This window comes from Callorhinchus milii, unplaced genomic scaffold, assembly GCF_018977255.1.
Source record: "Callorhinchus milii isolate IMCB2004 unplaced genomic scaffold, IMCB_Cmil_1.0 Scaffold6, whole genome shotgun sequence".
Taxonomy (NCBI): domain Eukaryota; kingdom Metazoa; phylum Chordata; class Chondrichthyes; order Chimaeriformes; family Callorhinchidae; genus Callorhinchus; species Callorhinchus milii.
Window position 1 is genome coordinate 14,222,671 of NW_024704747.1, and position 17,674 is coordinate 14,240,344.

The 17,674-nt window shown below is 40.5% G+C and overlaps 1 protein-coding gene across 5 annotated transcripts in view; it reads left to right on the forward strand.

The window, feature by feature from the left end:
• Positions 1 to 17,109, forward strand: part of LOC103186688 (histone deacetylase 4) — a 279,511-nt gene extending 262,402 nt beyond the window's left edge. For all 5 annotated transcript variants that reach the window (XM_042336162.1, XM_042336163.1, XM_007905869.2 and 2 more), the window contains 5 exons: positions 873 to 991; positions 1,983 to 2,116; positions 11,125 to 11,209; positions 13,031 to 13,181; positions 13,391 to 17,109. In XM_042336162.1, the coding sequence (XP_042192096.1) occupies positions 873 to 991; positions 1,983 to 2,116; positions 11,125 to 11,209; positions 13,031 to 13,181; positions 13,391 to 13,430 (529 nt within the window). In that variant the 3' untranslated portion in view covers positions 13,431 to 17,109. The remainder of the gene's footprint in view (positions 1 to 872; positions 992 to 1,982; positions 2,117 to 11,124; positions 11,210 to 13,030; positions 13,182 to 13,390) is intronic.
• Positions 17,110 to 17,674: the final 565 nt, after the last annotated feature.

Below are 17,674 nucleotides of genomic sequence, written 5' to 3' on the forward strand. Positions count from 1 at the left end.
CGTCACTTACTTGATGGGCCGAATGGCCTCTTTTTGTGCTGTACGATTCTATGATTCTATGATTATATGAATACTAAGAGTTCCAGGACCCGCCACATGCCAGTCTCAAGTAATGGCGCATTTTCTATTAAGGCTTTCCTACACTGGGCTTTGTGAGCTTATTGCCCCCATCCTCGCTCACTCCACTGGCTCCCTATATCCTAGCGAGTTCAAGATCCTCGTCCTAACCTTTAAATTCCTCCATGCTCTTTGTCCATTTATAACCTCCACAAACTCTACCAAACCATCTTATATTTGTTGTATATAAATACATGACCCCCGACCATTCCCTCACCATTCGCAGGCTCTCAGCATTTCTGGCCCCACGTCCAGAACTCCACCCTGGAGTCCCTTTGACTCGCCCCTTCCCTTACCTCCTTCAAGATCCTCATTAAGACCTTGCTCTTTGACTACCTTTCAGCCATCAACATCCCCAGCACAGACACACACACAGCTTTGGTGTAATCTCTGGACTGTCCAGTGCCTTGGAACATCCTCCCGACGTGAAAGAATCTATATAAATGTAAATTCACATTGTATTGTGTATTCAAGTTTTGGGACATGAAGGTTAAAAATTGTTCTTTGGGTGCCTACATTTCTGGTCCCTAAATTCTCTACCACATCTATTTAAGGAATTGCTTCGGTAGATATGAATGCTATGAAATCACCATGGATACTTCCTTCATAGTTAGTATTTGTTGTATATAATGTGTAAAAGCACCTCTCTGAATTTAGTAATTCCACAATGTTGGTTTCTGATTAGATTTAAGGTGAAGTAAAGCAGAGAAGTTGATGGCTCAGTCTGAAGCAAGCATCTTTCTTGTTCTGTACAGGACGGTGGTGATGCCCATTGCCAATGAATTTGCTCCGGAAATGGTATTGGTGTCCTCTGGATTTGATGCAGTGGAAGGACATCCTGCTCCCCTTGGAGGTTATAAAGTTTCTGCTAAATGTAAGTTTGTTTAAGCAAAAAAAGTTTATAATTTAATTTCCAAAGATTACTTTAATAGCCTGTCTTCTTCAGTTAAATCAATGGGAGTGACTCACATTTTCCATCTCCGAGGATGAGAAGTTTAACTCTTCGCTCTATATTATCACAATCATGTGATTAATGTGAATGAGTTATCTGACAAATAGCACAAACTAAGTAAATTGTATTTAAAAGGGACAAGGTAAACATTTGGGAAATAAAGATGTAAAAGGTACGGGAAAGGGCAAGAGATTAATGGTAGATAGCTACAGTGGGGAACAGTCACCAATGGCTTCTGTGGTGCGGAAATTGCTATGATTTTTATGTGAGCAGAAATCTTTAAACAAAATTTTAAATCCTACAAAGAAACCTAAAATTTAAAGTTAAAAATAAAAGCCATTGTTTGCACAGTTAAGGTACTATATTCTTCGCCCACAAATAAACAATCAGTTAACTTTACAGTATATTCTGTGAAGCTCTTTGAGACTTCTAGAATATGTGAAAAGAGCGATATCAAATGCAAGGATTATTATTATTATATTTTAGAATTCGAGGGTTGCATTCACAGAACTGTACATTATTGGTTTTCTGCAAATGGAAACTATCAGTAATTATGTAAAGACTTGTTTATATCTGTCATTGTTTGCTGCTTTTGTCCAGGAGAAATAAAAAGCAGTTGGGACTTTATTTTATTAGAAGCCCTTAGGAACTAGATTGCGTGCCACTTTAGAAAATTCAAATCATTTATCACAGAAAAATGCATATATTAAAGAAAAGATCAAAAGGGCCTGAGCTGAAATAGTAAATTGTATTTATTGAAATTAAACCTGGTTTATGTTATACATTTAGTCTCAGTAATCCCTGGTGGCCAGTTCAGATATGATGTAATACTTGGTGTCTTTGATCATTTGCCAGAAGTCAGAGTGGGCTGCCGACCTCTGACTTTTCTTGCATTTCCTCTTTCCTGACACAGGTTTTGGCTATCTCACCAAACAGCTGATGGGCCTGGCTGGAGGCCGTGTCGTGCTAGCCCTGGAAGGGGGCCACGATCTGACTGCCATTTGTGATGCCTCAGAAGCATGTGTTTCTGCTTTACTTGGAAATGAGGTAAAACATCAATGGACTCTAAACTGACAGGTTCAAGAACCCGCAGGTGCGCCTCTCCCTGCGGATCATAAATGAGAAGAGGGCAGCCTTTGGAAAGCACTCTAACAGTTTATTCATATTGTGGATTAAATAATTGCAACAAGCGGTTGTTGTATAAAACATGAGGGAGCTAAACATCTTGTCAATATTTTCCTCCTACTAGAACTGTTAACTTCATTTAACCGGAACCTTTATTCAACCTAAATATTTCCATACTTGGAGTTTTTTTGTTAAAAGAATAAAACTCACACTTTTTTCCCAGTGCCACGCAGCGATCCCTCATTGAGGGGGAGAAGGGAGGGAGGTAACCTGCTGCACGAGGAGGCGCAGTTGAGTAGCCAGGGTCAATCTGGTTCTTGTGGCTCGACCCTGCCTTCAAGGGAAATAGGCTTCTGTAAGCAGTTTGAGGAGGGCACAACAGTCACCCTCTGTCCTTGTCTGTGGAGGGACTGTGGAGCACGTCTGCTTTCCGTCACGTCCTTTTCCTGTAATCAGTTGGGAAGCTTGGTGAGTGTGCTCAGTGCCTTGGGACGTCCTTTCGACATGAAAGGCGCTATATAAATGTCATTTTGTTATTGTGTACATTTCAGAGTGAAAACGACCAGCTTTCACTCATACATGATTACATCAGTGTGTGATGGCCTGCACTTCTCAAGAATTGATTGCAAATCCAGGAGGGGATTTTTTTAAGTTTATCTTGTTTATTCGCCAATTTTTCTTCTCCACTCCACTTTCCTAAAGCGATTTCACTCTTTTTTTAAAACCACTGGAGCACTCTCAAACAAGTGATTACTCTTGATCTCTGTGCTTGATAGTGAGTGTTAGCAGGCTATTTGACTGTGGGGAACAACACAGCTGGATACGATCCTGTCCCCACCTGAAGTCCCACACATGCACACTTTTTATTCATATACTTACACATACTTTATTCAGATACATCAGTGCATGCTGGGGTTTTATATCTTCAGCAATGGATTTCAAATACAGGAGGGGGGACTTTGTTTAAGTTTATATTTTCATATACACACTCGTACAACTTCCAGGAAGGGGCTGGGGCCTCTGGCTAATAGTCAACAATCAAAACCTTTCCCTAACCTATGTTTACTGAGTCTAGTTGTTGTACCAACTGAGGGATTGAACTTGCAATAGTTTATGTTGGCCTGGTGTTCACTAGGCAGTACTTTTGGCCACTGAGCCATCGGGAAAGCTTAAAAGTATCCTTTCACAGCTGGGAAAGTTTATTCTTGCATTACTTGAAGGGTCAAATTGTTCAAAGGTTCACTTCATTTAAATAGAACATAATACAGTGAAGATCGCCGCATCCTCGTGTTGAACATTGCTGAGTAGGCTGGCTATTTGCATGTTAACATACCTAACTCTGCACAGACATTTGTGAATCTCATTATAATAAATAACTCTTGAATTTGATATCGTACCTTTCATGTCAGAAGGACACCTCAAAAAGCTTCAGGATTTCACGATAAAGTGTAGTGACTGAACGTCTCAAATAATTTTTTTGTGTGAAGTGCAGTGACTGTGATAAGTGTAATAGGTGAATGCTACAGGCATCTTTTGCACAAAGCAATGTCCCACAAACTGATGAAGAGAATGACCATTTTTTTCACCTGGGGCCTGGACAGCCAGAGAAATTCCTTTCCCTTTTTGAATAGTGGGACATTTAATATCTACCTAAACAGGCAGACAGAACCGCGGTTTAACATCTCATCCAGAGGACACATCTCTAACAATGACAATGTAGGGTTCCTTCATCATTGGAATAGCCTAGACTATTCGCTTAAAGTCTCAACATGAGACTTAAACCATAACCTTCTGTCTTTGATGCGAGAGTGCTGCCAAACGAGTGAGGCTGGTTCATATTGCAGCATTGGTTTATGTGTAAGGCTGTCCCTAAAGTGTATATGTATATATACACACACATATATACATATAAAAAAAAGTTCTTTAAAACTGCATAACTACACTACTCCACAGTGTTCAACAGTAAATCTGTCCAGATGTGCAACTAGATAATGACTACATGAGCTTGAGCAGTATTGCATACAAATGCTCTAGTAGTTATTTTTCTACAGCTGCTTTTATAATGCGGTTGTGTTCATTTTTGTGTGTATTCATTTAAATGATATAATATCACTACGAAGTGATGCTTACTTCTTTAGGCACCTCTTAAAGTGCTGTCATTCACAAAATGACTGCTGCTTTAAAAGGAGTTCTGTAATTTGAAGAAAGCTGTCTGCAGATAACACAGATTGGTCAAGTTCAAAGAAGGAATGAAAAGCCAATTAAGAGTGAATCAAGTTAATGTTGGAAGAAATATTTTGACATGGGAAAACTGTTGTTGCACTCATGGATTGTTTACACCACAGGAGGAGCCCTTTCAGTCTATCATTTCTATACTAATGTTGGCTTCCCCGCTGGAGTACCCAATCTAGTCCATTGTGGCTGTGCAGGTGCTGACTCTTCACTGGAGCTTTTGACTCTAAACCCTTTCTTCTGTTGTAGAACCATTTGTGGTAGTACACACTATGTGGTGTTCTGCACCTGAAACAGTTATTCACATGTCCCCAACTAATGAAAGTAATGAGCTTTAATCTATTTGATGTGTTACTCTACAGTCCGACGTATTATTATTAAAACAAATTGAAAAATGCTGGAAATCCAGATCTGTCGGCATCTGAAAGAGAGAGGACGATCCTGTGCATTGTCATCAGGCTAGCCATGTATCTTCCACTTCGTCCCGGCAAACAGTTTCTTCTCCAGCCCCCACACTGTCTTGTGCGGTGTTCCTTGGGCTCTGTCCTCGGTCCCCTCCTCTTCACCCTCTACATGCTCCCCCTTGGTGACATCATCCGCAGACATGGGGTAAATTTCCACATGTATGCGGATGACACCCAACTCTACCTCTCTGCCTCCACCCTGAACTCCAGGACTACTGGCGTCCTGACCGACTGCCTGTCCGACATCAAGTCCTGGACGAGGGCCAACTTTCTTCAACTCAATGTCAGCAAAACCGACCGAGGCCCTCCTGATTGGCTCGTGCCAGCGCCTCCACACCTCAGGCGCTGGCAGCATCAGCCTCCATGGCTGAACACTCTACTTCACTAAGCCAGTCAGGAACCTGGGTGTCTTGTTTGACCCTGAACTGTCCTTTCTTCCCCCACATCCGCACCATGACCGGCACTGCCTACCACCACCTCCGCAACATTGCCAGACTTTGCCACTGCCTCACCCCTCAGGCTGCCGAAACCCTCACTCATGCATTTGTCACCTCAAGGCTCGATTACGGGAACTCCGTCCTCATCGGCCTTCCCAACCGTTCCCTTCACAAGCTGCAGATCATCCAAAACTCTGCAGCACGTGCACTCTCACACACCAGGCTCCGTGACCCCATCACTCCCACCCTCGCCCGACTCCACTGGCTCCCCATCCCCCAGAGGATCGAGTTCAAGATCCTTGTCCTCACCTTTAAGGCCAGGCTGACTCCCTACCAACCTGCCCGATCCCTCCGCTCATCAGGCTCCGGCCTGCTCCATGTCTCCTGCCGACCTGCCCTACCATTGGTGGCTGGACTTCCAGCCTCTCTGCCCCCACACTCTGGAACTCCAACTCACTTCTTCCCTTGCATCCTTCAAGGCTGGTCTCAAGACTCTTCTTTGACTGTGCCTTTGGTTTCCCTCCCACCTCTCTGCCTTGCCTCATTCCTACACCACCCCTCCCCCATGCTCGGGCTCCGACATCTGACTGTTCAGCGCTTTGGGACGTCCTCCCGACGTGAAAGGCGCTCTATAAATGTAATTTTGTCGTTGTTGTTGTCTGTTCATGTGTGTAACTATTAATTTTATCAATTTTAGCAATCTGTTTCCACAAAATAAGGTTTTTGGCCCATGTTTAGGGCCAATTCCAGGAATTCATTCTAGTAAACCTTAGAGACTGGAATAACTACTAATTGATTGTATTGGAGGTGGGGTGGGGGGGCGGTGGGGGGAGAAGGGAACAGAATATCAAATATTACATTGATCATTGTCAGATTAATCTGGAAAAGTCAATGATTTGAACTGTGCTCTGTGTGTGTGTGTGTGCGTGCAGCTACTTTCTTTGTGGGTTTTTCAGCAGGAGAAGTTTCTTTCTGGGCCATCTGGGTGCCCACTTGCCTTAAATAATAATCCTTGCATTTGATACAGCACCTTATCATGTCGTTGAGACATCTCGAAGTGCTTCACAGTAAATTGACTGTAAAGTAAATTGACTGTATATTTTGTGGGCGAAACGCAGCAGCCAATTGCGCACAAGTCCTCTCACTTGCGAGGCGAGCGCTCTAACCACAAAGCTATTTGGTAACTAGGATGGGGATGAAGAGGGGGAGAAGAATCAGACTTGTCATGCTGCCACATCGCAGTGGTGAGAGCACTGGAATTGCTTGTAAAATGGAAGAATGTGAGTGGAAGTCGGCACACGTGTGTAACTATGTGCTGCAGCTGTGAGCGTGGAGAATTGCTAAAATTGGCATGTGAAAAAACTGTGATGAAATGTTAACTGGAGTTTCTTTGACCTCCCCCCGAATGCAAGCTCCAGTGAAACTGAACTGCAGAGATGACATTATTACTCTGACCCGACGAATCCTGCTTGGTATTACCGGCAGTGGCATGAAGTGTTTGAACAAGACGGGGCTTGTGTTCACAGCAGTGCTGTCCATTTCCTTTTCAGACTTGCTCACTAAATAAACATCAGCTCAGAGAGCATTTGTTCCTCATCTGAGCTAAGCAGTTTCACTTTCTCTAGCTGAAAGCGCAATGGTGGAAGCCCTGTCTCTTAAATCCTCCACTAACAATGCAGGAAATAAAGGGGGGAAAGAACTTGGCCTTTGATGGATTAAATGTACTATTTTTATGAAATAGGGATCAAAACAGCTGAGAACCGAGTGTTTGATCACGCTAGGTATCGTGCCACAGCTAGATTACAGTATCCTGCTGCAGACTCAGGGCTGCACCATATCTTTTTCATAGTTATTCACGCACATTATTTCCTTTTGGCAGGGAAGTAAAGTAGGTTAGCTTGTTTCCAACATAAGAAAGTTTTGGAACATACAGCTTCTTGTTTAAATTTGAATTCCTTTACAGTGAAGCGCTGTGTTTCATGTGGAAAGTGAATGCGATCCAGCAACAGAAGGAGAATTAATCAGGAAAGATTTCATGGTTAACTCTTTGGGGTTCCTTTTTCAAATCTAGACCCATGTGTAGAAATGTAATACTGACAGATGAGTTTCTGAGATACGGTTATCCTGAATATCAATTCTGATTTTGAGTTCTTTTATTTGGGGGCGGGGGGAAACTGGCAGAATTTAGAAACAGCATTTACTTTGAATTGGTCCCAGAAAGGTTTTGCGCTGAAGTATGGCAAATCATTCAAAGAGCTGCGTAAATCCATTTGAATTTTATACAAGTGTTTATTTTGCTGTAGTTCCTGAACAGCACCAGTATTTGATGCAAGTTATTTAATTAGCAAGTGATGTGCTTATTAACAGTGCAGAAGGCAGAATTATCAACCTGGCAATTCCATGATACCTCAGCGTCAGGAGGAGAACATTTTCAGATAAATGGGCATGTGGCTAAATTACTGTACTATTTTTTAAACGATTGAAAATATTTTGTAAGATGTGTCCTGGTCCCCTATGATGAGCTTTACAGATAACTTTATAACTTTAATACAACAGGTGATTGTTTTTAACTTCCTTCCTTGTCTGGTTTATAATATGAATGGATGGTGATAATAATAATAATAATCCTTGCATTTGATGTAGCCCCTGATCACAGCTTCGAGATTTCTCAAAGCGCTTCACAAAATACACTGTGAAGTGAATTGACTGAATATTTTGTGGGGAAACACGGCAGCCAATTGTGCACAGCAGTGACCCACAAACAGTCGCGGATTGAGTGATCATATTATTGTTATTATTTATTTTGTATTTATTATTCTTGAAGGGATTATTACCCCCGGAAAAGCAATCCACCAATCGACTAACAATCAGGTTCCTACTTACTGCTAGGTAAACAAGCATGTGGAGTAAGGAAACTTGCCTAAGGTTTCGCCCCGCCTGGGAATCAAACACAGGTCTTCTTGCTTGCGCTGCTAATGTTCTCACCACTGAGCTGCAGGACTCCATAATGTGACCTGGTGTGTCCCAGCCTGCGTGAGGCATAAGGACCCGAGGTGGCTTAACAGGATTTATAATTCTAACAGTTCACCTTGACATTGTATAATCTGTGAATCAAAATGATTCTCACCCAGATACAGTAATTACATTAACTTAAAGGAAACTAGCACTGAATTTCATACGCGACAGGGAGTAAAGGGAAAATGGTCTTTCTGTGCAGTTGGATGGATATGTGTAATTCATAAAATGCAAAGCAAGATAAACACACTTATTCCATATATTTGGGGTGAGGGAAAGTGCCTGGAAACTCTGTTCATCATAGTTTTCAAAAGCCTGGCCTGGCAATGCCTTGGAAAATGTAGCGATAAGGTGCAAGCCCTGGTGCGGGTGGAGAATGCTTCCTCCATGTGCAGGAAGGTGCTTGTGAGTTGGCCTTTGTGTGGCACTGGATGTGAAAACTGACAGGTTAGTGCAGATGAGTGGCAAACACCTGAGAAGCAGCAATGAGCCAAGCACTGTGCTCGGTTGCTACAAGTAGTGTAGATGTTCATACAGAGGTGAAATGCATGTTGTTTGGTGAGAATGTTTTATATTAGTAGCAGTTTGTGGAATCAAGATTTGTGTGATTCTGATATAATTTATCCATGCCTGAATCATCTTGCTTGTTCTGATATACTATAATAATCCTTGCATTTCACAGTTTCTTTCACATCAGGACACCTCAAAGCGCTTCACCTGTTATACTGTAAAGTGTAATACCTGTTTTTGTATATGATACTGCTGCAAATAATAATGAACTGGTGATGTGAGAGCATGCAGTGGAGGGGGTGAAGAAACCTAGCCTATCCTTCTCCAAAGCAATTAGACTGTAAGAACCTAACTACACTGTTTCGGTTTTGTGCAGATTTGGGCATTGATTTTAAATGTTGCTTAATATCTGGTTTGGTTGTCAGCTGTTTAAAGACATTAAAGGTGCATGATGATCTGTTGAGGGATTCAAGAGAGTAAAACAGGTACTCGGAATAAACGTGTAAAGGGATTTGGTGCTGAGAGGTTCTAGGTTTGGTGCGGAGGGATCTAGGTTTGGCACAGCTGGCTTGATGGGCCAAATGGCCTTCTCAGTTCTTAATTTCCTGTGTGATATCCCACTCCAGAGCTCTCAGTGATCCCTATATTACTCAGAGGCTGGTTTAACCCACATTTACTGTGTGAAACTTGCAAACCGCCCAAGCAATTGTGCAGCATCAACTATAATCAATCTTTTTTGCCAGTCCTTTAAATGCTTCAGTGCTGAATGAAATTGTCTGTTAGAGTATTGTACAACAATGCTTTGTTTAGACTGAATACCTCCCCAATCCTATGGTGAACCACTTATTTTGCATTTGCAAACTGACTACAGTAAGTTTAGGTATTGCCAATCCACATTTTCTGTGCACATTAATTTAAGTTACTGGTGAATAGCAAATACCCGGCATTAAAAAAAAACTGTAAATTCAATTCAAGTTCATTTGAATCCCATTAATCAGAGCTGTCTTTTAACCTTCTGTGGAATGACCCCCAAAGCACAGCAAGGATACAGCAAGTCTTACTGTTGGCGTCTCATAAATAAGATGTGTATTAATGCCTTTTCACTCACACTTACTCACAAACGTACACACATAATTCCCCATAAATGCATATCCTGTAATTTTTAACATTTTGAAGTCAAATTGAACAGACGTGTTGTGCTTTCTGGTTTGTTGCTTTTATCATGAACTGCTTTTGCAGACTATCTCTAACATTGACAGAAATGCTGAAAGCCCTCCAGTCATTAAAAGGATTGAGTAAAGTCTCTGTTCATTGTGCCGCAACATGAACAATTAACTAATTTAATTTCCTATTATATGCTTCCGTGGAATACATGCTGGCATGCAGACTTTTACAAATGTGGACCTTCTATGTTACTGAGACTGTAACTTAGAGACTCAAGACTCTGCTTGTTTTCTTTCTGCAGAATGCAGGGACCACATAGTTTATAGGAAGGAAAAGGCGTTGTGGTACCCTTGATCATTACATAACTAACTCTCAGAAATATAATGGAAATTACATGGGACACTGCAGTTTTTCAGCTCTTTGTGCTCTCTCTAAATATTGATAGCTTGTCCCATTTTATAATGCAGTCAAATATGTGAAGGCAATAGGAAGATATCAGCAAAAACTGCACTGTATTACCTCAGCAGTACTTTGTTTGCACAGGTTGCTTTCAGGAAATGAGTTGCATCTAGCTTTGACCATGTTCGGTTTCTCTGAAAACGTGCTCATTGAGTTCCCCTCACCCCAAAGCTTTTCATACGTTGAGTTTTAGCATTTGCTATTTTCAGTCAAGCTCTGTTATGTTTGATTCCTCACACAAACGCTACACATTCACTCACACAGACACCCACTCACCCGCACTCACCGACTCGCTCACACACAGATACTTACTAACACACATACAGACACACACACCACACGCACACTCACACACATACACACACATACACACACCCACAGTAGTACTTTGAGAAGCCCTGGGGCCTATTGTTACAGAATGAAGTTTGGCATATGCATAGATTTACTACATAGATGTTAATGTGCATCTGTAATTTCATCCATCAAAATGCTAAACAAATCTAATGGAAAAATATCCTCTGTGGGGGTGGGGGGGCAGCAGGAAAGATTATTATATAACAGAGAAAACCTACTGCTAACCAGAAATACAACGTTGATTTGTTCTCTGCTTTCATTAATAAAATAACGGTTTTAATTTCCTTTTCCTCAGCTTGAGCCTTTCACACAAGAAGTTCTGCAACAGAGACCGAACCCTAACGCTGTCCACTCCATTGAGAATGTAATCGAGATACAAAGTGAGTGTGTAGATGTACTCCCATGTTTCTGCCGTTGTTTGTTATACTAATTGGTACTATATTACCTAACATTTAAGGATGTTTAGTGTTGAGTCAAATGTACTTTCCTTGAACTTCAAAGCTCTCTTTGGAGGGAAAAAAATCAGATTTAATTTGATAATGTCATGCCCGCACAAAAATGTTGCTGAATATTGATCTACATCAAACATCTGGCACCAGAATCCATCTCCCCAGCACTGAATGGGTATGTAATGAGGCCCAGACGTTCCTCCCTATCATTACGGTATCCTGCAGAGATTGAAATTTCACTTCTGCACTGGTGGATAGACCCGGGAGTTGTCAGATCCCTGCACAGGATGTTCTCTTTCAACTTCTAAAGGTAGCAAAAATTATTTTAGTATTATCATCCGCGATTTGGAGTACCCCAAATCTTTCACTAACCACTAATGTGTGACCAGTGAAAAACTTACCCTGAAGATCAAAGGAAACAAGAAGATTTACAGCTCAAAAGAATGTTAGATGTTGAAATACAAATACGGATTATCATGTCAGAATGAACATTCACAAAAAAGAAATATTAATATTTCTAACCTGCCTTCTTGTTGGTGAAAGTTACACTCTTCTGTTTGCTCACATGCACATGTTGAGTCCAGGGCTGGGATGTCTGATCATTCTACCATGATTAGGTTTTACCCAGAGTTTCCTCCATTCCCCACAGAAAGTCTGAAATGTCTGCAAAATGTCCTTGGCAGTAAGTCTGGCTCTTGACCAACCTCTCAGAAAGGGAATTATTTCAGATAATAAAGTGGAAAAGGGAATTTTTTAAAATTCCTTTTAAGAATGAAAACTTGCTCAATACAAAAGTTTTCAAATGTGAAAGACTGAAGTGGTGACTCGATGTTGGACAGTGTTCAACACTCAGTCACACTGTTAACATCATACCTGCAGAAGGCAAAACTTTCTGCTTTTCTGTACATGCTCAATTTTAGTGGCTGTTGGCAATAACTTTACTAAGGTGCATTTTGGATTTTTACACTGTTCAATGTTACCAGTGTAATATTCAAAACCAGTTCAGCAAAAAACATAACATCATCTGTATGGCAATATGGAATACCTTGACGTATGTTTGTAACAAAGAGTGACTTTGTGACGCCATTGGCTTCCCAGGCTCACCACTTTCACTGCAACCTGCTTCCTTACATAGTTCTTGGCAATACATCTAAGATTTGATTTCTCTGCGTTGAAAAATGTGTATGTTTCTCAGTATGGGAAGGAAGTGTGGAATTCATTAAATGAAACCCACCAAACCACTTGCAAATAGATCTTGTGGAGACTTCCAGCATTAATCAGGTGGAAGGTTTGTAAATCACAAGGACAACTAGTCAGAGCTTCCAGTAGAGGGCAGGTCTAAAAAAAAATATTCAAACTGTTTTATACCCTTGCGAGGACAAACACAATTGTGGTATTGAAAAACTAAAATTTGTTGCATTTAATTCACAGTCCAGCATCCATGGGGACAAATAACAAATCATTGATGAGACCCTGGTTATTTTACAAAATAGTGGTTTGGAACTAAAGAATTATTCTGGTAAACTTAAATGAGCGTAGTAATATTTAGCCTTTGAATGCAGAGAAGATTGTTAGCCTAGATTTGTTTTCCAGCAGCTTGTTGTAATTGTTATACATTCTACTTTGTAAATTGTTGGTGAGAGATTCACTGTTACAGAAATATAGTTGATTCCTAATAACTGTAATGTAATATTTCATTATTTCCCTATTGGAAGATGTTTTAAATATCTGGGAAATTGTGTTTTTTTTTAGGTAAGTACTGGAGGTCACTGGAACGCTTCTCTTCCACAGTGGGCTACTCGCTGATAGAGGCCCAGAAATGTGATAATGAGGAAGCTGAGACTGTGACAGCTATGGCTTCACTGTCGATGGAAGTCAAACAAGGAGCTGGTGCTGTGAAGAGGTGAGACAGGAAGGAATAGCTCACGCTGACATTATAAACAAGGCTTGCTTGTGTAGTGAAAGCTGGGAGGGAACGTTAACTTCTTGCGAAAACAGGACTTGTTATGACAAACTGGCTGGTGTGTGGAGTTGTTCAGCAACATGACTAAGGAAGCATTGTCTATACTGTTTGTGTGTTAATTGCATCTGTTTTCTTTCACTATCCTGCAGGCCAGATGATGAGCCCATGGAGGAAGAGCCACCTATGTAGCTGCCAGCTGCACTTCTCCCTTTTGCACACAATCTCTTTGTTTCTCTAACTCTGCCAAGACTTCAATCTGCATCTCCTGTGTCCTGTTGTGGTGTTCTTCCAGAATCCAAGGACAACTGGGCAAAAATGCTGGGAATAGTTTTTAAAAGAGAATTTTTAACCTCTCTGTCCATTCCTGAAACAGGCTTTGGGGGACAGCCAGCATTAACTTTGGCAGAGTCACCTTGGTGGTGTAATCTCAAAGCCACTGCTCTGAGTTGATCTTAGTCCTCCTGTCTCGGGAGTTGACCACTGTTTCTAATGTTCTTATCCTTTAGTGAAGGATTTCATGCCATCTACAAAGTCTAGATGAGTTGATTGTAGTCTCATCAAAATCAAGTGACATTGCAGTAATTGTTCAGAGAACATATACAGTGTTGAAAGACTATCACAGAATGGAAGAGAACTGATGGGGTATTTCTTAAGAAGTCCTGTGAAGATATGAGTGTTTGTGCCTTTTATCATCAGACGGATTGCTGATTTTCGAATTGAGGAACAATGCCTTAAAAGTGTAGAATTGATTCCTCCACTGTTGGTATGTGGAATACTGGTGGGGAAAGACCTCAACTTCCTGGCATGCGTACCGAAGCAAATCCGATCACTGATTGGATTTTCAAACTTTGTTGGAGTACCATTTTTGCTGTTTTTCCAAACAAAACATAACATTTTAAGGTAGTTGCCAGTCCAGGGTGGCATATACTGTTGGGACTTGATAGGTTATCATGAAACCTGCTTCACTTATTTCGCTAGGTTTATCTTACATTGAGTAGCGTAGGGAATCAACCAATAACAAAGCATGCGTTGGATTGACTCACAGCAGATAAACCTGTTTGAAGATTGGAATGTTAATCAAAGCATGATAAAGGACTTTTTTTTCCAAACGCAACACTTCTAATTCTCCTTTGGAATAGAAACTAAGCATAGACCGGTAACCTTATCCATTATGTGGCGTGAATTATTTTGACAATGAGAATAGGTTTGTTAATAGAGAATCGTGTACAAATGTTTTCTTAGCAGTTAAGTTTTGATATGACTGGGTGGATACATATGGGGAAGTGATGGCTTCTGTAGGTGGGGAGGGTCGATTGGGATCGGCATTGTGGAGATTAGGAGAAGGACCTTCCGAAGAATATTTGTAGACAGCAACACATTTGAGTCACTTGGCAACTACCTTAATCATTGCATTTTTTTTATTATTTGTGTTTATTTTTATTCCTGGTAAACGATTTTACAAAGTAATATCTACTTTTATATTACAAAAGTCCTTACAAATTTTTAAACCATGTTTCATAAGAGCTAATACATTGTTTTGGCTGGGAATTCCAGTTGATCCTTTTTTTTTCTCCACTGATAGTTTTGTGAAATTCGACTTCTGTTCTATGAATTTGTCGTGATTCGTCCTTGGTCTTGAATTTTAATTTTCTTTGATCTGACCTTTTTTCGATCTGGAATGTAGCTTTCTGATGGCTTGTCAAAGTGAACGGAAGGGTTTTTTTTAGGAAGAAGAACTTTGAGTGAGGGATCTTGTTCAAACTTTGTATAATGATTCCAATTGGTGTATATTACTATATGTTCTGTTCTAAGTAGATTTATGAATGAAGTCTTGTAAGAATAGTTTTGCAAGGTGATATCATACCCATTTAAATATGAGTAATGCTACAGTGATACTATATTTGATATTTGTAACTGGTTGCACTGCAGAAGGCTGCCGTTTGCTAAAAGGGGAGTTAGCATTAAGATTTTCAATTGCTCCCGTCTGAACTAAGAAGGTTGTGATGATATTTCTGTCCAAAGACTGATTTTCTTTAGGTTTTGGGCTGGGAGCTGTACTTATCAGTTTGTGACAGGGCAGAAAGGAGTGGCAGGCGAAGAGGTTGGGGGAAGGAGAGTCTTAGTCCTGAGCTCGATGTTGGTTCCGTTCTGCAGGTGCTTTTGTTGGCCCGAGTGACTAATGGTCACTGAAGCTTGGCTGTAAAACAGCATTAACCCTGGACTCCAGTAGAAGACGCACCGTCGTACCATCTGTTAATGTACACAAACCCGTTCACTCTGGAATTTATGGGACAGCTGACATGGGGGTCATTAACTAGTAACGTTTTTCTCTATGAGTAAATGGTTTTCATTCCTCTTTTTGTAATGGATGCTTGAAGCTTAATGAGTTTAGCGCTGTGAGGAGTATGTGAAGCATGTGTGCGTGTGTGAGATGTTTGGCAACACTGAATAAAGGGCACTACTGTATTTTTTGTTTTAAAACAAGATTTACTCAACATAAGTATAACCAGCTGTAATCTTTAAGACAAGTGTTCCACACTTTCTGTAGGATTATGTATGTTTGATTGCAAAGCAATTAACACATCAATTCTGTGACTTTTAAGAAACTGTTTGCATCTACTCCTGATGTTAAACATTCCTTTGAATAAGTAGTTATGTATTCATTCCTTTTTTGATGAGGTGAATTTGAAACTTGTTATGAGGGCCCATTTTGTTTTTCTTTACAGGGGCATTGAAAACTTTTTTTTATTGTATTGTTTTTCATGAAATGAAAGATAGTGAGCTTGCATGTGCCACCAGCAGACTTGTTAAACATTTCTTCTGTACAGGTATGCACCCTGTACACTATCCGCAGAAAGGTATTTCCAGGGCAGCTTTCTCGAATTTTGCTTATTTTCCCTCTTGGCATCTGCGGATTGAGGTTTGACGTTTTCTTTTCTCTCTGTGACAAACACATTCGTAAACCTCAGAAGGAACCGCTTCTGTCTTATTGAATCTCTTTAAACGTTGCTCTTTTAATACTGTTATAAATTGATTACAAATTTGACAAGGTTGATCTAGTACTTGTGTCATATCGGTAGAATATTGCATAATCTACATATAAATTTTGGACTGCACAGCAAAAAAATTGTAAAACTGTTAATTGCCTGCATCTTCTGGGGCCAACCCTTTTGAGATTGTAGCAATTTTTTCAGAACTAAGTATTTAAAACTGTAAACAGTTAACCTTTCAATGCAGCTGTTTGTTTATCTCTGGCACCATAGATTGTGTAATCCACTTAACAGTTGTGTGTTGTGATGGATGTGGATCAATATTTACACCATTTCTTGTTACTTTTATGAGAAGCGGAGTGATGGCTCGCTGTCAGCTTCACTTTTTCTTTGTTTGATATTGACTACAAGGTATCAAGTTACAGTGCATCACGTGTGTGCTCCATAGTGGAGGCGCCTTTGTTTTCTTTACAGTTTGAGGGGACGATTAAAGTGTGACAAGGGTTTAGAAGTTTATTCACTCAAAAACTTATTTCAGGTATGTAGTTATGGGCGTTGTTCCAATATTTTAGCCTCTTTGTACCTATCCACACTCAGAATGACACCACAATTGGTATCTGTAACAGTGAACTTTTTTCTGTATTTTAGCCACAATTGATTATTGTAAGGACATTCTTTATTGGTGATAGCCTTATTGTGCTAGCTTTTGATGGTCTTCATTTGCCTGTTCAAATGGGTCAGCCTTTCCGGCTGACCGATGATGTATCTCCTTGACAGTACAGACTTCATTTTTGACTTTATTAGGAGTCCAGTATTTTGTACCACATTATTGACAACTTGCTACTCCTGTGGTGTAAATAAAACTAATTACAACATCATATCAAATGCGTCCCTTGCTTATTCTCATGCCATTCCTTTCAGCTCTGGTTTGTTGGTACACATCCGAATGAAAAGGAGATTCAAAGTGGGTGAAACGCAGTTAATTAAAAGTAGATGGTTAAATCAACTTTCAAATGGAATTATTCATGTAACATAGGTTAGATCAGGGTGTCAGCCTGGCTCAGTTGGTAAGGCTCTCACCTCTATGAATCTAAAATTTGTGAATTCAAGCCCCAAATCAAGACTGAGTTCATACTCGGCTGGCACTCCAATGCAATGATGAGGGAGCTCTGCATTGTCAGAGATGTCGCGCTTCAGATGAGATGTTAACCAATGCTTGTTTACCTAGTCAGTTGGACGTTAAAATTCCCATAATATAATTTAAAAAAAGAAGGAAGTTCTTCTGATGTCCTGACCAACAATCTCCAAGATAACAAAATTGTCATCAATTCCTGGCTGTTTGTGAGACATTGCTGTTCTGTGGCTGCTACGTTCACCTACAAATACAGTACATTTTTACTGCACTTTCCTGAAAATCTCATATTATAACCTATGCATCCATGT